Raw genomic sequence first — 21,348 nt, 5'->3', positions numbered from 1 at the left:
TTTTTTTGAGACGATGTCTTGCTCTGTTGCCCAGGTCTCAGCTCACTGCAGCCTCTGCCTCCTGGGTTCAAGAGATTCTCCTGCCTCAGCCTCCCGAGTAGCTGGGACCACAGGCATCCATCACTGCACCTGGCTAATTTTTGTATTAGAGACGGGGTTCACTATTTTGGCCAGGGTGGTCTCTAACTCCTGGCCTCAAGTGGTCCACCTGCCTCGGCCAGTGCTGGGATTACAGGCATGAGCCACCGTGCCTGGCCCCGGCTTCTTTAAAACAGTCTGTTTTATCAGCAAGCTCTTTGGGACCTGTATCTTGTGCCGACCTCCTATCTCATCCTGTAACTAAGAATGCCTAATCTCCTGGCAATGCGGCCCAGCAGGTCTCAGCCTCATTCTACCCCGCCCCCATTCAAGACGGAGCTGCTGTGGTTCAAATGCCTCTGACAGGCAGGTGTCCCTAAACTTCGACACCCGCGCGAGGCAGACCTTTACAGAGGCCCTGTGGCTGGCAAGGAAGTCGGGGCCTCAGCCCAGCCAGGTCCCCAGCCCCCAGCAGAGTCGTCTACACTGTGATGCTGCTGTGGACTTTGTCTGCACTGATGGAAGAACTCCTGGAAAGACTCAGAGTGGAAATGGGGGTGGGGGTGGAATAATGGTGATTCTTCTTTTCTGCATGTTTTCCTGTATTTTCTGCCATGAGCGTGTATTATTTTTCCGCGATTACTGGCATAGCTACTGAATGCTGACCATGTAGTCAACACTGTGCTACGTGCCTTGCAGACTCTGAAACCTGCTCTCAGCATCCTGGGGGCATCAACTCCTGCCATCGTCATTCTGCAGCTGAGGACAGTGAGGCACAGAGGAGAGGGGTCCAGAGTCCCGCCGCGGTCACCCGCTTCCAAAAAGCCTTACTCTTTAATGAGTTTTGCCTCAATCAGAAGAAAAGCAAAGCTATTTCCATTCCCCCAAAGAATAAAGACCCCAAGTCCCCAAGATAACGTCTCCTTCCCCTTCCCCTGGTACAAAGAAGGCTCCCAACCTCATGGTGACATCCCCGCTGGTGTTTTCCTCCCAGGACCGGCCTCAGTGCCCCTGCTGGAGCCGGCGGTGGGTACCTGTGGAAGCTGATTTACCCGGCGGTGGGTACCTGTGGAAGCTGATTTTCCCGACACCCCGATGGAAGTGAACCGTCTGCCTGGAAGCGTGGCCGCCCCTGCTGCTCGTGTGAAAGCGGCCCAGGGAGCGCTGTGTCCCTCAGGCACTGTGGTTCTTCTCCTGCACGCAGCTGTCCGATGTGTCACTGTTTGGTTTAAAGTCACCGAGGCCTATGCCATGGGTTCTCACGCAGCAGGCAGCACAAAGATCCCGGCTGCAGGCTCCAGGCAGCCATGACAGCGGTGGAGAAAGGATGGGGCGAAGGTGAAGGCACCCGGCTGGTGTCCCCATCAGCTCCTCCCTGAACCAGCCCTCACCACGTCAAATGCTGCCCTGCTCTGCAGAAGCCCCAGCCAGCGCCGGGCCGGCCCACCCCCCTACGCACAGTTCAGGAGAAAGGCCCAAGTTCCGCACCTTCACCAAGTATCTGGGCGCAGCTTCAAGGCCGTCACCACCGCCGGCTCAGCGAGGGCCCTCAGCAGAGCCAGCTCTGGGGCCTCAGCCTTCCCTGTCCCTCCTGCTCGCTCCCCGCCCAGCTCCAACGTCGCCCCCTGGAAAAACTTTATGCCCTCGCACAGGCACGGGTGCCTCCGCGGGGGTTCAGTGCTGGTCCACACACTTCCGCTACGCCCTGGCGTGGGGGTTCGCCAAGCGCACAAAGCCACGTCTCCCCGCAGGTTAGCACTCCAGCTGAAGAGAGTCACCACGCACTGCTGTGAGTTACCAACTTGTGCAATTTCAGCACTCTTAACCTCCACGAGAAGCTCCCATATTCCTAAGCGCCACTAAAGCCCAGGAGGGCGGGCTCCTCATCCCTGACACAGCACTAGCCTCTGGGAGGCCCTGACGTGGACTCCCACGGTGGAGGCTGTCACCGCATGCCAGGCGCACCTGCTGGAGCCCTGGCCGCCAGGCCCTGACTGCAGGGTCATGGGGAGCCGCCCCTTTCAAGGGCAGATAGATATGCTTGGAGAAAATAACAACCGGCCACAAACACACAAACCTCAGGAATCTCGGTGAGGGGCACAAGGCAACGGGACAGCCATCGGGAAATGCAGGAATGCCAACAGGCTCGGACTGTCTGACACCCAGGCCTTGTGGAAAGGGAGGCCCGGCCGCCCCCTCTCTGGACCACCACATCCCTGGCTGAGTGTTGAGACCAAGTCTGGGGGTGGCGGGGGGCACTGCAGTGCTGGGTCATCCATTCCCAAGCCCCGGCTGGCCTCTCCCTGGGTGCAGGGAAAGCTCGCACCCCAGCACGCAAGGCGCCCACACCTGGGCACCCCAGCACACAAGGCGCCCACACCTGGGCACCCCAGCACACAAGGCGCCCACACCTGGGCACCCCAGCACACAAGGCGCCCACACCTGGGCGTGTCTGGGGCCTCAGGGGTACTCTTGGGGCTTTTTCTTCAATCCAGCTTTAGTGAAAAGACAACTCAGGTATTAGTGCAGAAAGATCTGTACACTCCCAAGGCGTGTTTTATTTAGATGTATTTCTTACAATTCCAGGTGGGACTAGAAGCTAACACATGCTCCTTCCTGGCGCCAGGGTCTGCTGTGTGGTCTGCACCGGGGTGCTCAGCATTGCTTGGGTTCCACTTCCTTCTCACTGGGGACCATGGTCAGGCAGCCCTACAACACACAGCGGCGGCCTCAGGCACACGGCTGATGCGAAGGTTTCACTTTCCGTAAGTGTAGACAACCATTTACAAACTTTGGGTGGGGGGGTTGCTAATTTTTTTTTTTTTTTTTTTTTTTTTTGAGACATAGTCTCACTCTTTCGCCCAGGCTGGAGTGCAATGGCAGGATCTCAGATCACTACAACCTCTGCCTTCCAGGTTCAAGCAATTCTCCTTCCTCAGCCTCTCAAGTAGCTAGGACTGCAGGCACACGCCACCACGCCCTGATAATTTTTTTTTTTTTTTTTTGAGACAGAGTCTCGCTCTGTTGCCCAGGCTGGAGTGCAGTGGTGCGATCTCGGCTCACTGCAAGCTCTGCCTCCCGGGTTCACGCCATTGTCCTGCCTCAGCCTCTCCGAGTAGCTGGGACTACAGGCGCCCGCCACCTCGCCCGGCTAATTTTTTGTATTTTTTAGTAGAGACGGGGTTTCACTGTGGTCTCGATCTCCTGATGTCGTGATCCGCCCGCCTCGGCCTCCCAAAGTGCTGAGATTACAAGCGTGAGCCACCGCGCCCGGCCTATGACCAGCTAATTTTTATATTTTTAGCAGAGATGGGGTTTCACCACGCTGGCCAAGCTGGTCTTGAACTCCTGACCTCAGGTGATCTACCCTCCTCAGCCTCCCAAAGTGCTGGGATTACAGACGTGAGCCACCATGCCCAGCCTATTTTTCATACTGAAAGAAAGATGGATTAGAATGTTAGTGGCCAAGCTCTGAATAAACCCCCTGGGAACACACGGGGTGCAAAGTAGGATGGCCCACGAATCCGAGGAGAGACACTTTGCATGGAAAAAATGCTTGTCTACATTTAATGCTACTACAGAAAGTCTCTCCAAAGGATTCCATTTTCCTTCCTTCCTTCCTTCCTTCCTTCCTTCCTTCCTTCCTTCCTTACTTCCTTCCTTCCTTTCCTTCTTTCTTTTTTGAGATGGAGTCTTGCGCTGTTGCCCAGGCTGGAATACAGTGGCAAGATCTCGGCTCACTGCACCCTCCACCTCCTGGGTTCACGCGATTCTCCTGCCTCAGCCTCCAAAGTAGCTGGGACCACAGGCATGCGCCACCACACCCGGCTAAGTTTTGTATTTTTAGTAGAAATGGGGTTTCGCCATGTTGGCCAGGCTGGTCTCAAACTCCTGACCTCAGGTGATCCACCTGCCTCGGCCTCCCAAAGTGCTGGGATTACAGGTGTGAGCCGCTGCGCCTGGCCAGGATTCCATTTTCAAAAAGGAATCTGCTTTCCCCGTGCAGCGGGCGAAAGAGGTGAGAGTCTAGGAGCCCGAGCATGGAGAGATGCACACGTGAGTGCCATCTGACAAAGGTTCCACAGGATGCCGATTTCTGAGCCCAGTGTAAACTATTTTGTCATCAACACAGGAACCTGTTTGTGAATGTTGGAAGGCAGTCCTGTTTTGGATCAAAACAGTCTTCATCCCAGCAACAAACCTCATTGCGAGGATGTTCTCATTGTTCTGGCTGGCCTCTACCTAGCACCACGTGGCTCTCAAACTGTGTAAAACTGCTTGTAGGAGCCATTGCAAACAGAAAAAGTATGATGTTTTCACCTTGGTAGTCAGTATTTTTCTTTTCACATACACATACATATATTAGTTTTTAAGCATTTTTACCCCTCTTCTGAAGAGTCTACAGAAGAAGCCTCTGTTTGGTCTGGAAACCGGGACATGTTTGTTCTTGTCTAGATCTAATGGCAAAGCTTCCTCACTTTCACTTTTGTTGATGTCTTTGAAACACCCAGATTCGATCATCTGCATGCACAGAAGAACAGGACAGAGAAGCCGCAGAGAAGCTTCCAGGTCAGTGGGTGTCTCCCAGCGCCAGCAGCTCCTGCCCAGCCCCGTGAGGGGCACCTCAGAGCTCCGGCACCCACTGTGGGGCCCCTTTTCTGGGTTCCTACTTCCCTGCTTCCTGACCTCTTCTGGGAATAAGTAATGTGGTCTCCTCTCCCCTTGTCTCTGAGTGTACCCCCAAAGCAGGGAACTACCATGGGAACCCTGGCTGCCAGCCAGCCCTACTTAGGCAATGGGGCTCAGGGGTGGCAGGCAAGCTCCCATCAGACCCAAAATAGCTACCTCCTGTCCACTTCCTGTCATTGGGACCAGGGACAGCTGCTGTGCTTCTGGATAGCAGCTGATATGGTCCTTGGCTTGCCCATGGTCTAGTCCTGTGGTCAAAAGTCTTATACAATCTTGTGTGTGTGTGTGTGTGTGTGTGTGTGTGTGTGTGTGTGTGTGTGACGAAGTCTCGCTCTCTCGCCCAAGGTGGAGTACAGTGGTGCAATCTCAGCTCACCGCAACCTCCGCCTCCCAGGTTCAAGCGATTATCCTGCCTCAGCATCCCTACTAGCTGGGACTACAGGCACCCACCACCATGCCTGGTTAATTTTTGTATTTTTAGTAGAGACGGGGTTTCACTAGGTTGGCCAGGCTGGTCTCGAAATCCTGACCTCGTGATCCGACCGCCTCAGCCTCCCAAAGTGCTGGGATTACAGGCATGAGCCACTGTGCCCAGCTGTCTTATATAATTTTATCTCCCAAATACACACACACACACACACACACACACACACACCATTTTCCTGGTCACTGCTGGAACTAACGTAAAGCAGCTGTGCTGGAAGGGCAGTACCTCATTCTGCCAGGGGATGGAGACACACCCTGTAGCAAATCGAGCGTAGAAGTCTTCATCTGCAGTGTCCAGGTAGATCCCTTTCACCGCTGAGAACTGCTCGATATCCAGGACGTCCTTACAGTAAACGGCATGAGGCTGTGCAGCAAGAACAGAGGCAACCTCTGAGATCACTACAGCAATTCTCAGTTCCCAAGAATGAAATGCCCAGCAAACTGATGCATAAACACCGCCACTCTCCCTCTCTCCATTTCTTTGCCAGGCCCCTCTCTCACTTGAGGCATTCTCCAAATCAGAGAATGTGTCCTCTGAAGAGGTGGTTCGCCAGCTTTTAGTGTCACCAATCTTGTGGGTACTGTCTGTGCCAAGTCCCTTGCATGCTCTGGCTTTCTCCCTCTTTCTTACACACACACACACACACACACACACACACACACACACACACACCCCTCCTGAGGCCATGCCCTTCTCCTTTCCATAGTGGAAAATGTATTGCAAACAAAGGCCAGGGATGCAGGGCAGGGTGGACTGCACGTATTGGAAGATGCAGCACAGAACCGGAGAAGTGTGAACAGGGATAAAGGCCACCAGCGGTGGGATCCCTTAGTGACAATTCTCGCCCCTGCCTCCAACTCTTGGTGCGCTCCTGGCAAAGCACCCAGAGAAAACCTGAGGAACAGCAGCAGCTCCCACTTCCCATCCTCCTCCAGGTCCATTGAGTGGTCTCCAAGGCTGCAAGGGGCCTCATCCCTCCGCTCAGCTCCCTGGGTCAGCAGGTCCCTCCTCTGGGACAGGAGCCCAGGCCTGCAGCTCCCATCCTGGCACTGCTGTCCTCAGAGGCAGAGGGTCAGGCAGGCAGGAGGGAGTGCCAAGGCCTGGGTCTCCACCTGCCACCAGTACAGTTCCTCGCACTTTCAGGGCAAAGGAACAAAAAGCACGGAAGTCGGCAGCTGTGGGACCCTCATCTGCTCATGCCAGAGGCACCCGCAGTTCTGAGAAACTTTTCACCCAGGACTTGTGCACTACAGTGAGTGTTTCAGTAAAGTGGTGGCTCCAAAGGCCACGGTCAGCACTGCTGTTAAAGTAGCTGCTTTTCACTCATTCATCCCCTCAAGGTGGGGAGGTGGAAGTGGACTGGCAGGCCCCGCCCCTCAGGGACAGTCCAAAGGAAGGTGTCCCAATAGCACGCTCACAAGGAGGCACAGTGACCACTTCAGGGTCCTCAGTATGGGGCCAGGCCACAGTCCCAGGACCTCATGAGAAGCAGAGTGGGGACACGCATTCCAGACAAAGGAAGCAGGGCCTCACGGCTGTGGGAAACACAGGAATGAGAGAGAAAGCCAGTCCTGAGACCAAAAAGGGGACACGGGTGGCCAGGCATAGTGGCTCATGCCTGTAATCCCAGCATTTTGGGAGGTCAAGGCAGGAGGATCACTTGGGGCCAGGAGTTCAAAAGTAGCCTGGGCAACATAAGGAGACTCCCGTCTCTAGAAAAAAAGTAGAAATGAGCTGGGTGGCGTGTGGCTGTGGTCTCAGCTACTTGGGGGGTCTCCAGCAGCAGTGAGGCTGACAGTGACACCAGGCAGGGAGCCAGAGCACCACTGAGGTCTGTGAGGGGCCCAGTGAGTGGCCAAAGGACACTGGGGTGACAGGGGAGGGAAGAAGAACCAGGTAGGACAGGCACCATGAGCAAAAGCCACATGCTAACTGTACCTGGTGATTCTGTATCTGTTGTAATAAAAAACAGAAAACTGTGTTGCAGCGGGGCACAGTGGCTCACACCTATAATCTCAGCACTCTGGGAGGCCAAGGCGGAGGACCATTTGAGGCCAGGAGTGCAAGACCAGCCTGGGCAACATAGTGAGACACCCCATCTCTATTTTTGAAAAAAGAAAGAGAAAAACTGTGCTGTGTGGATCACTGTTCCTAGGGCCCTGCTCGTCCTGGCAATGCACTTACATCAGGACAGAAAGGGGGGTCCAGCATGTTTGCCTCCAGCCTCCTGAAGTTGATGTCCTTGAACACGGGGTGCTGCTTCACCCCAGCCGCTCCCTCACCCCTGCAGCCCAGCCGCTCGCTTGGATTCTTGGTGAGTAACTGCAAGAGGCAGAAATGGAATCCACTTAAGCCTCTGGATGAAAATGAAAACTCAAAACTCCCCTCCACAATAATAACCAAAGGACTCGGGAGGGCAGAGAGCAGGTGCATCTAACAAATAACTTCTTTTTTTTTTGAGATGGAGTCTTGCTCTGTCACCCAGGCTGGAGTGCAGTGGCGTGATCTCGGCTCACTGCAAGCTCCACCTCCCGGGTTCATGCCATTCTCCTGCCTCAGCCTCCCGAGTAGCTGGGACTACAGGCGCCCGCCACTGCGCCCAGCTAATTTTTTGTATTTTTAGTGGAGACGGGGTTTCACCATGGTCTCGATCTCCTCACCTCGTGATCCGCCTGCCTCGGCCTCCCAAAGTGCTGGGATTACAGGCGTGAGCCACCGCGCCCGGCTGCATCTAACAAATAATTTCAAAGCATCAAGCAGACCTCAGGAACTCAAACTTTACTCATTAAATTATATGATGCTTCACAAAGGAGGTGGGCGAAGGTTTTGCCTTTGAGCTATCAATAAATAAGGGGTTGGCTATGTTATTCCTTAAGTTAAAAAAATTAATCATAAAAATGTGGGGATTTTTAAAGAGGAAACAGAAACTGTTGTGAATTTCAGAAATACCACTAAGGACCTCAGATGAGGCAACCATTTAGCAAACCTAGTTCTAAAAATATATTCTTAATATTTTGGTATTCTAATATATTCTTAAAATTACCAGAAAGTATCTCTTTAGAAAGTATTCCTTACATACATATTTACAATCATCACAAAGTCAAATAAGCCTTCCTCCGCAATTCTTATCAATCAGAGAAAGCAACACATGAAAGACCTGGACCCCTGAAATGTGACCTAGACCTGGGCTTGGGAAACCACAGTCCAGCCACCACAGGCACCAGCTGCCTGGTTTTGTAAACAAGGCTTTATCAGCACCAGCCTTTTGCACTATAGTGGCAGAGCTGAATAGCTGTAATAGACCTGCAAAGTCTAGACGCTGTTTACCATCTGGCCTTACAGAAAAGTATGCTGATCCCTGGCCAACTCAAAGTCCCAAAGACCAGAAAGCATTCTGGTCTGCGCTTCCATCTCCCACCGCTCTCAGCTACTTGCTGGGCTGTGCCTGCTCCAGGGCTGTGTCTACAGAGCTCTTTGGCTCACTGACTCCTGCTAAATTCTGCAGGTTTTAGCTTTCTGGCCCCCGTCCCTACACTAGATTAGGCTCCCCAACTTTTTGTGCCACAGCCTGAGGGGATCCTCCACCTCTCCTTGACGACAAGTATCTCATGCTGATAATGAGTCATTTGGATGTGCCATTATTGCCAGGCTGTCCTGCTAGACTCAAAGCTTCCTGAAGCTAGGGCTGTGTGACTCTCGCCCATTGTAATACCCCAGCACCTAGCCAGAGCAGGAGCTCAGTAACAGTTGCTCAGTGCGTTTATTCTTTGCATGCTTTGTTAATTTAAAACAGATTTGAAGGCCGGGCGCAGTGGCTCACGCCTGTAATCCCAGCACTTTGGGAGGCCGAGGTGGGTGGATCACGAGGTCAGGAGATCAAGACCATCCTGGCCAACATGGTGAAACCTGGTCGCTACTAAAAATACAAAAATCAGCCGGGCGTAGTGGCACGTGCCTGTAGTCCCAGCTACTCGGGAGGCTGAGGCAGGAGAATCCCTTGAATCCAGGAGACGGATGCTGCAGTGAGCTGAGGTCACACCACTGCACTCAAACCTGGGCCAGATCTGTTTCTTGAGACTCCATCTCAAAGAAGTAACAATAAATAAATAAATAAAACAGATCTGAAAATTAAATGTAATGCAAATACCATTTCTGCATCTCAGGGACTCCACAGCCCCATGGTTGAGCTTGCTGCCAGCATACTCCACTCCCATTGAGGGCTAGGATGGTCTGAATGTGTGTGTCCCCACAAATCTTAAGCTGAAACTTAATCCCCAATGCAATGGTATTGATAGGTGGGACCTTTTGAAGGTGATGAGGTCATGAAGGCTCTGCCCTTGTGAATGGGGTTAGAAAAGGGGCCCCAGGGAGCTGGTTTGTCCTCTGCCCTATGAGGGTGCAGTGAGAAGGCTCCATCTTTCTTTCTTTCTTTCTTTCTTTCTTTCTTTTTTTTTTTTTAAATATAGACAGCGTCCCACTGTGTTACCCAGGCTGGTCTCTAGCTCCTTGGCTCAAGTGATCCTCCCACCTCAGCCTCCCAAAGTGCTAAGATTACAGGTATGAGCCACCATGTCCAGCCAAGGCTCCATCTTTGAAGCAGACAGCAGCCCTCACCAACACCAAATCTGCAGGCATCTTGATCTAGGACTTCCGGCCTCCTGACTGAGAAAATAAACTCCTGCTGTTGATAAATTACTCAGTCTAAGGGATTCTGTCATAGCAGCCTGAAGGGACTAAGACAGATGGCCTGACCAGGCAGCACAGAGCAGAGGAGAGAGGTTTGGTCCAAAAGCTGGGCTCAGGTCCAGCTGCCAGCAGTTGCTGCATGATGTCATTAACCCATAGAACCCATTCTTTAAGAACGAACTGTTTCTCCTGTTAGTAATTATGGAGGATTATTCGCTACTAAACATTTGACATGTATTATTTCATTTTATCCTCCCAACAATCCTATAAAGTAAGAGCTACTCTCATCTACATTTCATAAACGAGAAACTGAGCTGGGAGAGATGACCCTGTAATGGGAGCTGAGACTCACCTGGCCCTAACTTCAAAGCTAGAGCTTCTCACACGCAGCCCTCACTCAGACACCTCCTTTCCCCGCGCCTCCAACACCACGGATTTCATCCTGAAAACCCCTGAGCCTTTGTTTCTATCCACATATGACACCCATTGCATCCTGCTTTATTTTTCTTCCCCTCCCCGAGCCTAGCAGAACAAGTATGCATTCTGCTTTTTCTTTTCTTTTCTTTTTTTGAGACAGAGTCATGCTCTGTCGCCAGGCTGGAGTGCAGTGGTGCAATCTTGGCTCACTGCAAACTCTGCCTCCTGAGTTCAAGCAATTCTCCTGCCTCAGCCTCCCGAGTACCTGAGATTATAGGCGCCCACCACCACACCTGGCTAATTTTTTTTTTTTTTTTTTTTTTTTTAGTAGAAATGGGGTTTCACCATCTTGGCCAGGCTGGTCTCAAACTCCTGACCTCGTGATCCACCTGCCTTGGCCTCCCAAAGTGCTGGGATTATAGGCGTGAGCCACCGCGCCCGGCCCACTCTGCTTTTTCACTGCCAGTCATTTCTGTGTTTGTTTTAGGCCTAACATTAAACTGTGAGCTCTTAGGTGCAGACTCCATTTCTGGTACATATTTATACATTCTTGCAGCCCTGTCAGTGTCCTGTGGGAGGAAGACTCCACTATTTAACAGTCAGCTCTAAGCCGAGTGAGCTAGCCAGGAGAACTCCAGGCTGACGCCTGGCTCCGGGACGAGCCTGTAGCACCCATGGCTTCGTATATGGAACCACGTGAAAAGGATATCAGAATAATTCCTCTCCAGCCACTGCCAGCCCACGTCAGTTACCCAGGCACAGCTTCTAGGAATGCCCACACCCAGGCAGGGGCCTTTGCCTGGCTGCTTGGTCCTGTGGCCTTCTCTGCTCCAGTGACTTCATCCTCCATCCCCCCAGTGACTCCCCAGCCACTCTCTCCCTGGTCACACCCCAGACTCTTGGCCAGCAAGCACTCTGTCAGCTCCACTCCAAGCAGCTTCCTCTCTGAGCGTCCCTCTCGTCTTTCTAACTCTGGCCTGGAGGTGTATGGACTCCCAACTTGGACCATGCTTTGCCCATCCTCTGTTGAACCTGCCGTTCCCTGTGTCCCTTTCCTCGTCCACTGGAGCCAGCGTCAAGCCCATGATCTGTCCTCTAGTCACTCCCTGGCATGCAGCCCGGCTCCCCGGCCTCTCTCTAGCTGCTGGACAAGCCAGAGCTGGGCGAGTGCAGCTCCCTGCTGGCTCTGAGCCTGCGCCGTCCAGGTGTGGCAGGAGCCCAGCACACAACCACGGCCACTCCCCTCCCTTCAGGTCAGAATGGGCTCTTGATGCTGTTGAGGAAACCCCTGCTTTCCAGGCCTTCAAGCCTCCCCTTTCCTCACACCCGCCTCCCACCTTTGCTCCCCACTGGGGGCTGACCATCTGAGAAAAAGAAGCTCCATAAGAGACCATTCACAGCCCTGCTCACATCTCCCCAGCTGTGCTGCACTGGCCACAGACTCTGCCTCCTCTCTGGTCACTGAAGGAACGGCCCACACACTCCCTGTGCGCTGGCTGCTGTCCTCCCCACTGCAAGGACTTGGCTCCAGCGAGTTCCCCCTTCCCTCCAGCCCATCTTGGAGTCAGCCTGAAGTCTTCTCCACCACCTGCCTTCAGGATCCATCCTGAATCTGACAGTGGTCACCTTGCCATCACTTCTCACACCTGCTCTGCCACCACCGAGGTTTGCGTCACCTTTACTCTCACCTGAATCGCTGCAAAGCCCCCAATGGCCTTCCCCCTTCCTGTTCATTCATTCTCTCCCAGCGGCCGGCAAGCCCAGTCTCATCACGTCACTCTTCACAGAGCCTTGCGATGGCTTCATGGCCATCAGAGGAAGCAACACTCAAGGCTTGACAATGATGACAATGACAGGTGACAGGTGGTTCGTCATGGCCTGGGCTTCCTGCTCTCTGTCCCGTCCCCCTTTAACCCCCTCCCGCTCTTGCCAGCAGCCTGCCACTGTGGCCTTGCTGTTGCAGACAACCTCTGTCTGCTCTGCCCAGCAGGCCGACCCCCTTTCTCCCCCAGATCCTGCCGCCCCTCCAGGCAGTTCACCGTCCTCCAGAGTGTCGGTCCTCCCCACAGCCCACATGTCTATGCATTTGTTCTGTTTCCTGTCAATTCTCGCTGGGAGGGTGGGGACTTCTGTTTTATTTGCTGCTGTTTCCCCCAATGCCTAGGACAGTGCCTGGAGCATACAAGATGCTCAATAAATCCTTGTTGAATGAAAACAAATGAAAAAAAAATGTGCTCCAAAAAATACTGGTTTAAAATAAGTAACAAAGAGAGTTTCCTTGACTGAGTGTCCCAGAGGCAGATGGACCCTGACAGCCACTTGCTCATTCTAGGACCAGGGGCCAGGTCTCCACCACTTGGGGCTCGTCTCCTTGCTGTGACTCGCGGGTGCCGCTGTCAGCCTCAGAGGCCCTTAGCACAGTTAAGGAATTGTCTGTCCAGCACCAGGCCCACAGCCAGGCACACAGCAGGCCCTCAGGTCAGAGTGTCTCTGGGACTACAATCCCTGGCAGGTGGCTAAACCCTTTCCATCTCAAAATACATGAAAGATTGGTTTTACGTCTAACTTCATATAAAATTGGTCAATGAAACAAGGCTCGGCTGTTTTCTGAAAACTGAATTAATAGCCTTGGTACCACTGTTCCCTTTCAATAGCATTGTTTGAGAAATCAAACCATGAATTTTACTGTGTTTTGCTCTAATTGAAACCCAATTAAGTCATTTCCAGATCATGTCTGGAAACTTCTCGCTGGCCCTTTTTGTCTGATGAAATCTAAGCGGCAGGAGCATGAGGAAGGAGGCAGGTAGACATGAGTGCTCCTGAGCACGCGTGTCCTCCCTGCTGGGCCAGGAGGCAGGTGGACCTGAGCCTCCTAAACACACGTGTGCTGCCTGCTGAGCCGTGGGGGTGGGGGCAGGGCCTGAAATGGGGGTGGTCAGGGCTTGCTAAAGATGACAGACCAACTCTTTTTGTTATAGCTGCCAGTGAAAACAACTAGAACGAGTGAGAAGTGCCATTTCTCAGCCTCTACAGAGCCTGACCTACCATCCTGCAGATAGATTTGGCATCTTCCGAAAACTTCTCGGAATACTCCTCAGTATCATTCTTGATTCTTTGATCGACCTCCTCCCGTTTGACTTTCTCTTTGAATTTTTTGAATGGAGAATGTCCCTGAATCATTTCATAGATCAGACAGCCAAGTCCCCACCAATCGGGACTAAACGTATACTTTTCATTATTGACAACTTCAGGTGCTGCATAACAAATACAGGAAATGGAAATTAAGTTAAATTTTGATTTTAAATTTTCTTATAATTCCCAATAACACAGTATACATTCAATGTGTGTGACAACATGGACGAACCTTAAAAACATTATATTAATGCTGGGCGTGGTGGCTCACACCTATAATCCCAGCATTTTGGGAGGCCAAGGCAGGCAGATTGCCTGAGGTCAGGAGTTTGAGACTAGCCTGGACAACATGGTGAAACCCTGTCTCTACTAAAAATACAAAAATTAGCCGGGTGTGGCAGCAGGCGCCTGTAGTTCCAGATACTCAAGAAGCTGAGGCAGGAGAATTGCTTGTGCCTGGGGGTGGACGTTGCAGTGAGCCAAGATCGTGCCACTGCACTCTAGCCTGGGCGACAGAGTGAGACTCCGTCTCAAAAAAAAAAAAGTTCTGAAATTAGATGGTGGTGATGGTTGCATGACTCTGTGAAGACACTAAAATCCATTGTATTATACACTTCAAACTGGTGGACTTGATGATATATGAATTATATCCCAATAAAGCTAATATTTTTAAACATTTGTATGATTCATCCAGGATAAGCTGAATTGCCACAGAGTCACATTCACAAGGGAAATGGTGGTCTAGGGAAGGTTCCGCCTCCTGAAGGGGCTCCCTCCAGACACACAGAGCCATGCCCAGAGCGCCCCAAGTGTCATGTCTTGCCGTCTATCCCGGGGCAGGGAAAATCCCCGCAGGACGCAAGAGCAGAAAGCCACAAGACCTTGGGGTCTCCTGCAGGACTCTGTGAGGCCCTCAGAGGCCACCCCTGGGGGTTGGCTGGCACTGCCCCCGGATCTTTGGAATAACCAGAGTGGGGTGACTTCCTGAGGCTCTGAGAGGCCGTCGTGCACAGGGGAGGACACTGGCAGAGTGAGGAGACCTGCGGTGTCATCCCGATTCTGCCCTCACTTCACTGAGTGACCTCAGGACTCACAACCTCTCAGGCCTCACCCCTTATCTGTACGAAGGCGAGGGCAGCCTACAGGATCCCCAGCAGCCTCAACACTCTGACAGGTTAGAGATTCAAAACACCACTGTGCCATCTACTAGTGTGTCCAAACCGAGGCCCTGGTCCATTCAGGGTGGATTTCTCTGTGTTCTGAGGCACTCAGGCACCCGGATAGAAAGGACAAGGACGCCAAAAGCCTCTCACGAACCCATGTAGCCGACTGTTCCAACTCTCCCTCGAACCATCTGTCCTTCTGGGATCTCCAAGGCCAAACCAAGGTCTGAAATCCGGATGTGTCCTGTGTGTTCAAATATGTTATTACACAGGTCACGGGGGAAGTAATGACACTTTTAACAACAATTAAAATGGGAAAAAAGGCCCCTCAAAAACCATGGATGGAAATAATTGCATTTCATACTCTGGAACAGTAAATGTAAATGACATTTAACTTTTTCATGTTTAGTAAAATTCCATACAGTCCATTTTCACTAGCAGCAGGAAAATTCGATTTTTGCCTGGCTATTGATCAGGAAGCCCTTTAATCATAGACAACCACTTGATAAGACAGAAACACTGGATTTATTATTTTATGTCATGTAACTTCCAGGTACATCAATAAAAATATAATGAATATCAACTACAGAATAGTAAATAAACACTTTCTGTCAGAGTACCAGTACTATACACAGGGACAGCTACACATGAATGATATGGAGTTTTTCTCTTGAGAACAAATGGTAATAGAGTCAGGGAAATAATAAACAAAATTAAGGTACTTAGGGAACTATATTATGTGTTAATGCCTTGTATATAGGAGGATTTAAATATTTGTTGAATTCCGATGGAACTAACAAATTAGGCCAGACATGGTGGCTCACACCTGTAATTCCAGCACTTTGGGAGGCCAAGGTTGGAGGATTACTTGAGTCCCAGATTTTGAGACCAGCCTGGGAAACATGACAAGACCATGTCGCTACAAAAAAAGATTTTTTAAGAAATTAGCTGGGTGTGATGGCACATGGGTATGGTCCCAGCTATTCTGGAGGCTGAGGCAGAAGGATCACTTGAGCCCAGAAGGTCGAGGCTGCGGTAAATCATGACCACACCACTGCAGGGCAAGAGTGAGAATCTGTCTCAAAAAAAAATTATAAAGAAAATAAGAAATTATTGAAAACATTGTTGAGCGTGTAGAAACATAAGCCAGCCTGGAAGTGGACACTATCTTCAACTTATTCACCACTTATCCTCAGCTTCTAATATCATATCCTGGCCTACAGTAGGTGCTCAATAAATATTTATTGGCGAATGAATGAATAACCAATAAATGTTTGCTAAAAACTAAAAATATGCAACTACATGCCCTCCAAGGCACTGTAGTCATTTTAAAACATTCTGCATGATGCTTTAGAGAGGAAAGCCGGCCTCTGACTCAGCTGCATGCACGTGATACACCACACCCTGGCCTTGCTGCGTGCCCACCCTGGGAGGCAGGAGAGCACAGGGGTGAGGAGCACAGATCCAGCCAGATGGCGTGGCTCTGAGTCCTGGCTCTGCCGTTTACTATCATGTCTCAGTTTTCTCCCCTTGTACAGATGCACTCTTTCAATAATCCAGATTTCATTTCCTTTTCTTTTTTTTTTTTTTATTTTGTAGAGACAGGGTTTGGTTATGTTGCCCAGGCTGGACTTGAACTCCTGGGCTCAAGCGATCCTCCCACCCCGGCCTCCCAAAGTGCTGGGATTACAGGCGTGAGCCACCATGCCCGGCCAGCTTTCATGTATTTTTATTTAAGTAGAGTGCTAACATGTTGTGACTTATTTTTTTGGTATCATTGTCTTATTTTTCTTATAAAAATGGATTTTTTAACTAAGAAATGCAACTTAAAACTACACTGAAATACCAATTCCCAGCTAACAAACTGACAAAAACTCCAAAGTTCAAGAACTCGGTCCGCTGGCGAGGCTGTGGGGAAACAGGTGCTCTCGTGCACTGGTGGTGGGAATGCAGACGGGACAACACCCTGGAGGGAATCTGGCAATATCTGGCAAATTGCATATGAATTCACCCACTTCTAGGACTCTATCAAGGATACATTCAACAAAATAGGAAATTACATGTGCACAAGGCTCTCCATCGCGGCACCAACGGAAACAGCACGAGCCACCAGCGAGGGCCGTGCAAACAGGGCAGGTTTGCCTGCAGGAGGCACAGCAGACGGACGGAAGCAATCCACAAGTGTTGCAGAGCCATCTCCACCGTATATTCAGTGAAATAGCCACGTGGAGGACAATACGTGTGGTCTACCACTTTATTTAAGAAACGAGTGGGGAACAAATATATCTATACATATATCATATGTAAATGAAGGAATGAAATATGAGTTAAAATAATTACTTGGGGGTGGTCAGGGATGGAATCTAGACATCTTACAATACACTCTATTTTGCGGTTTTATCTTTGGAACCACATAAATGTTTTACATAATTATAACATTAAAAAATTAGATTGCTAAAAATTGAAAGCAAAATTAAGAAAATGAACCTAATGGTGTATCCAGCTGGTGGTTTAACCACACAGAAGGGAATGATACTGAGTGACTTTTTTTTTTTTTTTTGAGACAGAGTCTCACTCTGTCACCTAGGCTGGAGTGCAATGGCTTTATTTCAGCTCACTGCAACCTCCGCCTCCTAGGTTCAAGCAATTCTCCTGCCTCAGCCCCTCAAGTAGCTGGGACTACAGGCACGCACTACCACGCCCAGCTAATTTTTGTATTTTTAGTAGAGACAGGGTTTCACCATGTTGGCCAGGCTGGTCTTGAACTCCTGACCTCAGGTGATCCACCTGCCTTGGCCTCCCAAAATACTGGGATTACAGGCAAGAGCCACTGTGCCCGGCCTCTGAGTGACTTTAAATTAATTTGAGTGAACAACCCTAGAACCAAAGAACTTTTGCTAATGACTAAAAGAACTGCAAAGAAATCTTTTACTGGTTTTTGTTGTTGTTGTTGTTGTTTGTTTGTTTGTTTGTTTGTTGAGACAGAGTCTCACTCTGTCGCCTAGGCTGGAGTGTAGTGGTGCAATCTCGGCTCACTGCAACCTCTGCCTCCCGGGTTCAAGCGATTATCCTGCCTCAGCCTCCTGAGTAGCTGGGATTAGAGGTGCACTGCCATGCCCGGCTAATTTTTGTACTTTTAGTAGAGACAGGGTTTCACCATGTTGGCCAGGCTGGTCTCAAACTCTTGACCTCAAGTGATCCACCTGCCTCAGCCTCCCAAAGTGCTAGGATTATAGGTACAAGCCACCACGCTTGGCCTACAATTTTTTTAAATTAGCCAGATGTGGTGGCTCATGCCTGTATTCCCAGCTACTGAGGAGGCAAGGCGGATCACTAGAGTCCTGGAGGTCAAAACTGCAGTGAGACATGATCGCACCATAACAATTAAAATATCCTTAATCGCTGCTGGATGTGGTGGTGCATGCCTGAAACTCCAGGTACTTGGGAGGCTGAGGCAGGAGGGTTGCTTAGGCCCAGGAGTTTGGGGTTGTAATTGTGCCACAATCGCACCTGTGAGTAGCTACCGCACCCAGCCTGGGTGGCATAGAGAGACCCTGACCTTAAAAAGAACTTTAAAAAAAGGAAAACTATAGTCATCAGCATCAGAGGACTGTGGTCCCCAAGAGAAGAGACAGGGAACTGGCCCAGCAACCATCCTGGCATCCCACCCGGGAGTGCCTTTCAGATGGTGTCGCAGGAGGGGAACCCGGGCAGAGCAGGGGTCTGCTAAGTTATCCAGGCAGGAGTTGGCACTGGGGAAAGATGGCTCAGCTCAAATGTGTGGGGTAAAGTTCTAAAGAAGAGAGAACTATGCAGAAAAATCTCCTAAAAACACAGAAAAAGGTTATCAGTGTGCTCCCCTGCCTTTTTTCACTTCTAACCGTTTCTCATGATTCTCCCTTTATGTTTCTTCATGAGCAAGCGCACTACACACAATTCCCTGCTTTGTTTACACAAAAGGAAGCACACTACACATACACTCTGCACCATACCCTGTTCCGATCAACCACATAGCTTGGAGATTGCTCCACTTTGCATACAGAGCACGTTCTACCTACCCTTGTTAAGCCATTAACAACTTAATAAGTGAGCAGCTTCGCTTAGTGCCCTCCCCACCCAAGCCACCTCTGGTTAGCAGCACAGCACCAGGAATGAACTACAGACTTAGCCAGGAGCTAAGGACACAATCTTGGACTAGTTTGATTCCTAAATCTTGGTGTCACCTTCCATTAAATGGGAATTCCAGTACCTCCTTTCTCACAGGGCAGGGTGTCATACATGAATTAGATAAGAATGAAAGCATCTGGCAGAGGCATAAAAGGAGACTAGCATTCCAAGTCCCCCATGACTGCCCTCAGTCTCTCCCTTAGACACCTGTCCTCTTCTCGGCAGGAGCCACTGACCTTGCCATATGCGCTCTACTAGACTGTAAGACCCTTCTTTGCCAAGAAAACTCACTTGAAAGAAGCTCTCTCCCAGCACTGCTTGTGAGCTATGTGTGAGCCCAAGCACTCACCCCAGCAGTGCAACCATCCTTGCATTCTGGGTATGACTCTCCCTTAGAGGAACCAAGGTGGAGTGCGCACCCACGCTGCTGACAAGGAGCCTGCTGAAAAGGGCCACTCCCTGTCCACTATTACAGGGCCTCCAAGCAGCCATCTGCACCCTGCTCTGTGACACATGCTATGTGACAAGAGGACAGCACCAGGGGCAGCATGACAAAGTTTAGAGGGGAATGGAAATAAAAAAGAAATAAAGCAAGAGGTGGGTCAACAGCAAGAAACAAGAGAGACAAAACGTTCTGGATTTGTGTTTACTTTAATGTGTTTCTAGGTGGGGCACAGTGGCTTATGCCTGTAACCCTAGTGCTTTGGGAGGGAAGGCAGGAGGATTGCTTGAGGACAGTAGTTTGAGAACAGCCTGGGCAATATAGCATGACCCCTATCTCTACAGAAAAATTTAAAAAATTAGCCAAGCATGGTGGCACACACCTGTAGTCCCAGCTATGCAGAAAGCTGAGGTGGGAGGATCGCTTGAGCCCAGTAGCTCAAGGCTGCAGTGAGCTACGATTACACCACTGCACTCCAGCCTGGGCAAGATAGCAAGACCCTGTCTTAAAAAAAAAAAGACTTCTAAAACTCAATCATTAATTGAAAATTATGACCATCTCTGCTTCTTGCCTAAACACAGGGGAATGACCAAATTGTCAGTATTTCATCTTTTTAAAATGAACACATACCACAGAGTTTTTCTTTTTAAGGACTGTTTGCTTTCCTTACTAGTGGGCTGCATATTTAATCACTGAAATGTCTTCAAATCTGTATAACTATGCAAAGCAGTTCATTTTACACTGTCATCATATGTGAGCTGTTTGCTGAGATGAATTTTGTAACATTCTTGTTTCCATTCTCTATTAATTATTAAGTCTACTTTCTGCATCCATCCAACTTTCTGTATCCAAGTCCCTCTAACAAAGTCTACCCGTTAGATGTGAAAGGCTTGCCCACTTACCACGATCATCAAGGAGAATATTCTCAGGCTTCAAGTCTCTACAAGGAAAGAAACAACAACAAAAGGCTCAATTATTCAGAAGTTGGCACTGTGATTCCTGAGTACCCAGTAGGGACAACCAGTGTGAGCAAGGGCTAGGATGGCAAAACACAAAACTGCCCTTCATGAGCCATGGCAAACAGGCAGGACAAGAATGTTACAAAATTCATCTCAGCAAACAGCTCACATAGGATGACAGTGTAAAATGAACTGCTTTGCATAGTTACACAGATTTGAAGACATTTCAGTGATTAAATATGCAGCCCACTAGTAAGGAAAGCAAACAGTCCTTAATGAACGTGGCTCAATTTCTCTTACCAGTAACATATTTTTAAGTGTTTCAAAAACTGAAAATTCCCCATATTAGAATGCCTCAAGCTGGGTGCAGTGGCGTGTACCTGTAGTCCCAGCTACTCAGGGGGCTAAGGTGGGAATGTCACTTGGGCCATCAGTCATTCATTCAACAAATGCTTAGTGATACCTACTGATGGTGAGTCCTGTGGACACAGCAGTGGATGGGGCAGCCATGGTCCAGCCCCCGCCGAGTGCAGGCGGGTGAGGCAAGTGGGTACCGGAGGTTAGAGGACGAGCCAAAGCTTACATGAGAAAATCCAGCTCAACTTGAGACTGAAGCCAAACACGGCGGCTCAGCCGTAGTCACCTGTGAAGTGTGATTTACTCCAAGTGTAACAAAAGAATCAAATCTCCTGCAGGTGTGTTCCATGCTCCAGTACCACCAGACTCTTGCCTCTAAGCAATGGCAACAAGGCTTCCTCAACTCAGGCGACCACCCCTGTGTCTAGAGGACTCACAGCCAGGGCAGCAATCCAGCCCTTGCTCAATGCTCAAGGTGCAGAGGTGTCAGCCCCACTGCCAAGCCTGGTCTCTGGTCCTTGAGAGATATTTATCCCATATTGGCTGTGGGATATACAAGATAAGGAGAAGCCAAAGGTCCATCAGAATAGGGAGAAGTGAGATCAAGGACTCCCAAGAAGTTCATTGTCGGTGTGACCAGCTGAGTAGACAACCTGGGGAGGACTTGGAGAATGTGGGGGAGGGGTCACATCCTCATGCTCACACCCTCGTGCTGTGAGGGCTAACTCTGGGTGGATGAGCAGGAGTCTCTCAGAATGACAGGAAGAGTGG

At 50.2% G+C, this 21,348-nt stretch overlaps 1 protein-coding gene across 17 annotated transcripts in view; it reads right to left on the bottom strand.

The window, feature by feature from the left end:
- Nucleotides 1–2,598: 2,598 nt before the first annotated feature.
- Nucleotides 2,599–21,348, bottom strand: part of GRK4 (G protein-coupled receptor kinase 4) — a 65,686-nt gene continuing 46,936 nt past the window's right edge. For 4 of the 17 annotated variants that reach the window (XM_063619695.1, XM_063619697.1, XM_063619694.1 and 1 more), the window contains 7 exons: nucleotides 20,164–20,201; nucleotides 14,807–14,896; nucleotides 13,403–13,611; nucleotides 7,439–7,576; nucleotides 5,423–5,617; nucleotides 4,462–4,599; nucleotides 2,599–2,787 (listed from right to left, as the gene is read on the bottom strand). In XM_063619695.1, the coding sequence (XP_063475765.1) occupies nucleotides 2,734–2,787; nucleotides 4,462–4,599; nucleotides 5,423–5,617; nucleotides 7,439–7,576; nucleotides 13,403–13,611; nucleotides 14,807–14,896; nucleotides 20,164–20,201 (862 nt within the window). In that variant the 3' untranslated portion in view covers nucleotides 2,599–2,733. Of the gene's footprint in view, nucleotides 2,788–4,461; nucleotides 4,600–5,422; nucleotides 5,618–7,438; nucleotides 7,577–13,402; nucleotides 13,612–14,806; nucleotides 14,897–20,163; nucleotides 20,202–21,348 lie in introns of those variants that run through there. The other 13 variants (XM_055245566.2, XM_055245571.2, XM_055245559.2 and 10 more) reach the window with 10 other exon arrangements.

The sequence above is a fragment of the Symphalangus syndactylus genome, chromosome 16, assembly GCF_028878055.3.
Source record: "Symphalangus syndactylus isolate Jambi chromosome 16, NHGRI_mSymSyn1-v2.1_pri, whole genome shotgun sequence".
In the NCBI taxonomy this organism is placed as follows: domain Eukaryota; kingdom Metazoa; phylum Chordata; class Mammalia; order Primates; family Hylobatidae; genus Symphalangus; species Symphalangus syndactylus.
Note: the sequence above shows the minus strand (reverse complement) of the source record. Positions and strands in the feature narration are given on the sequence as shown.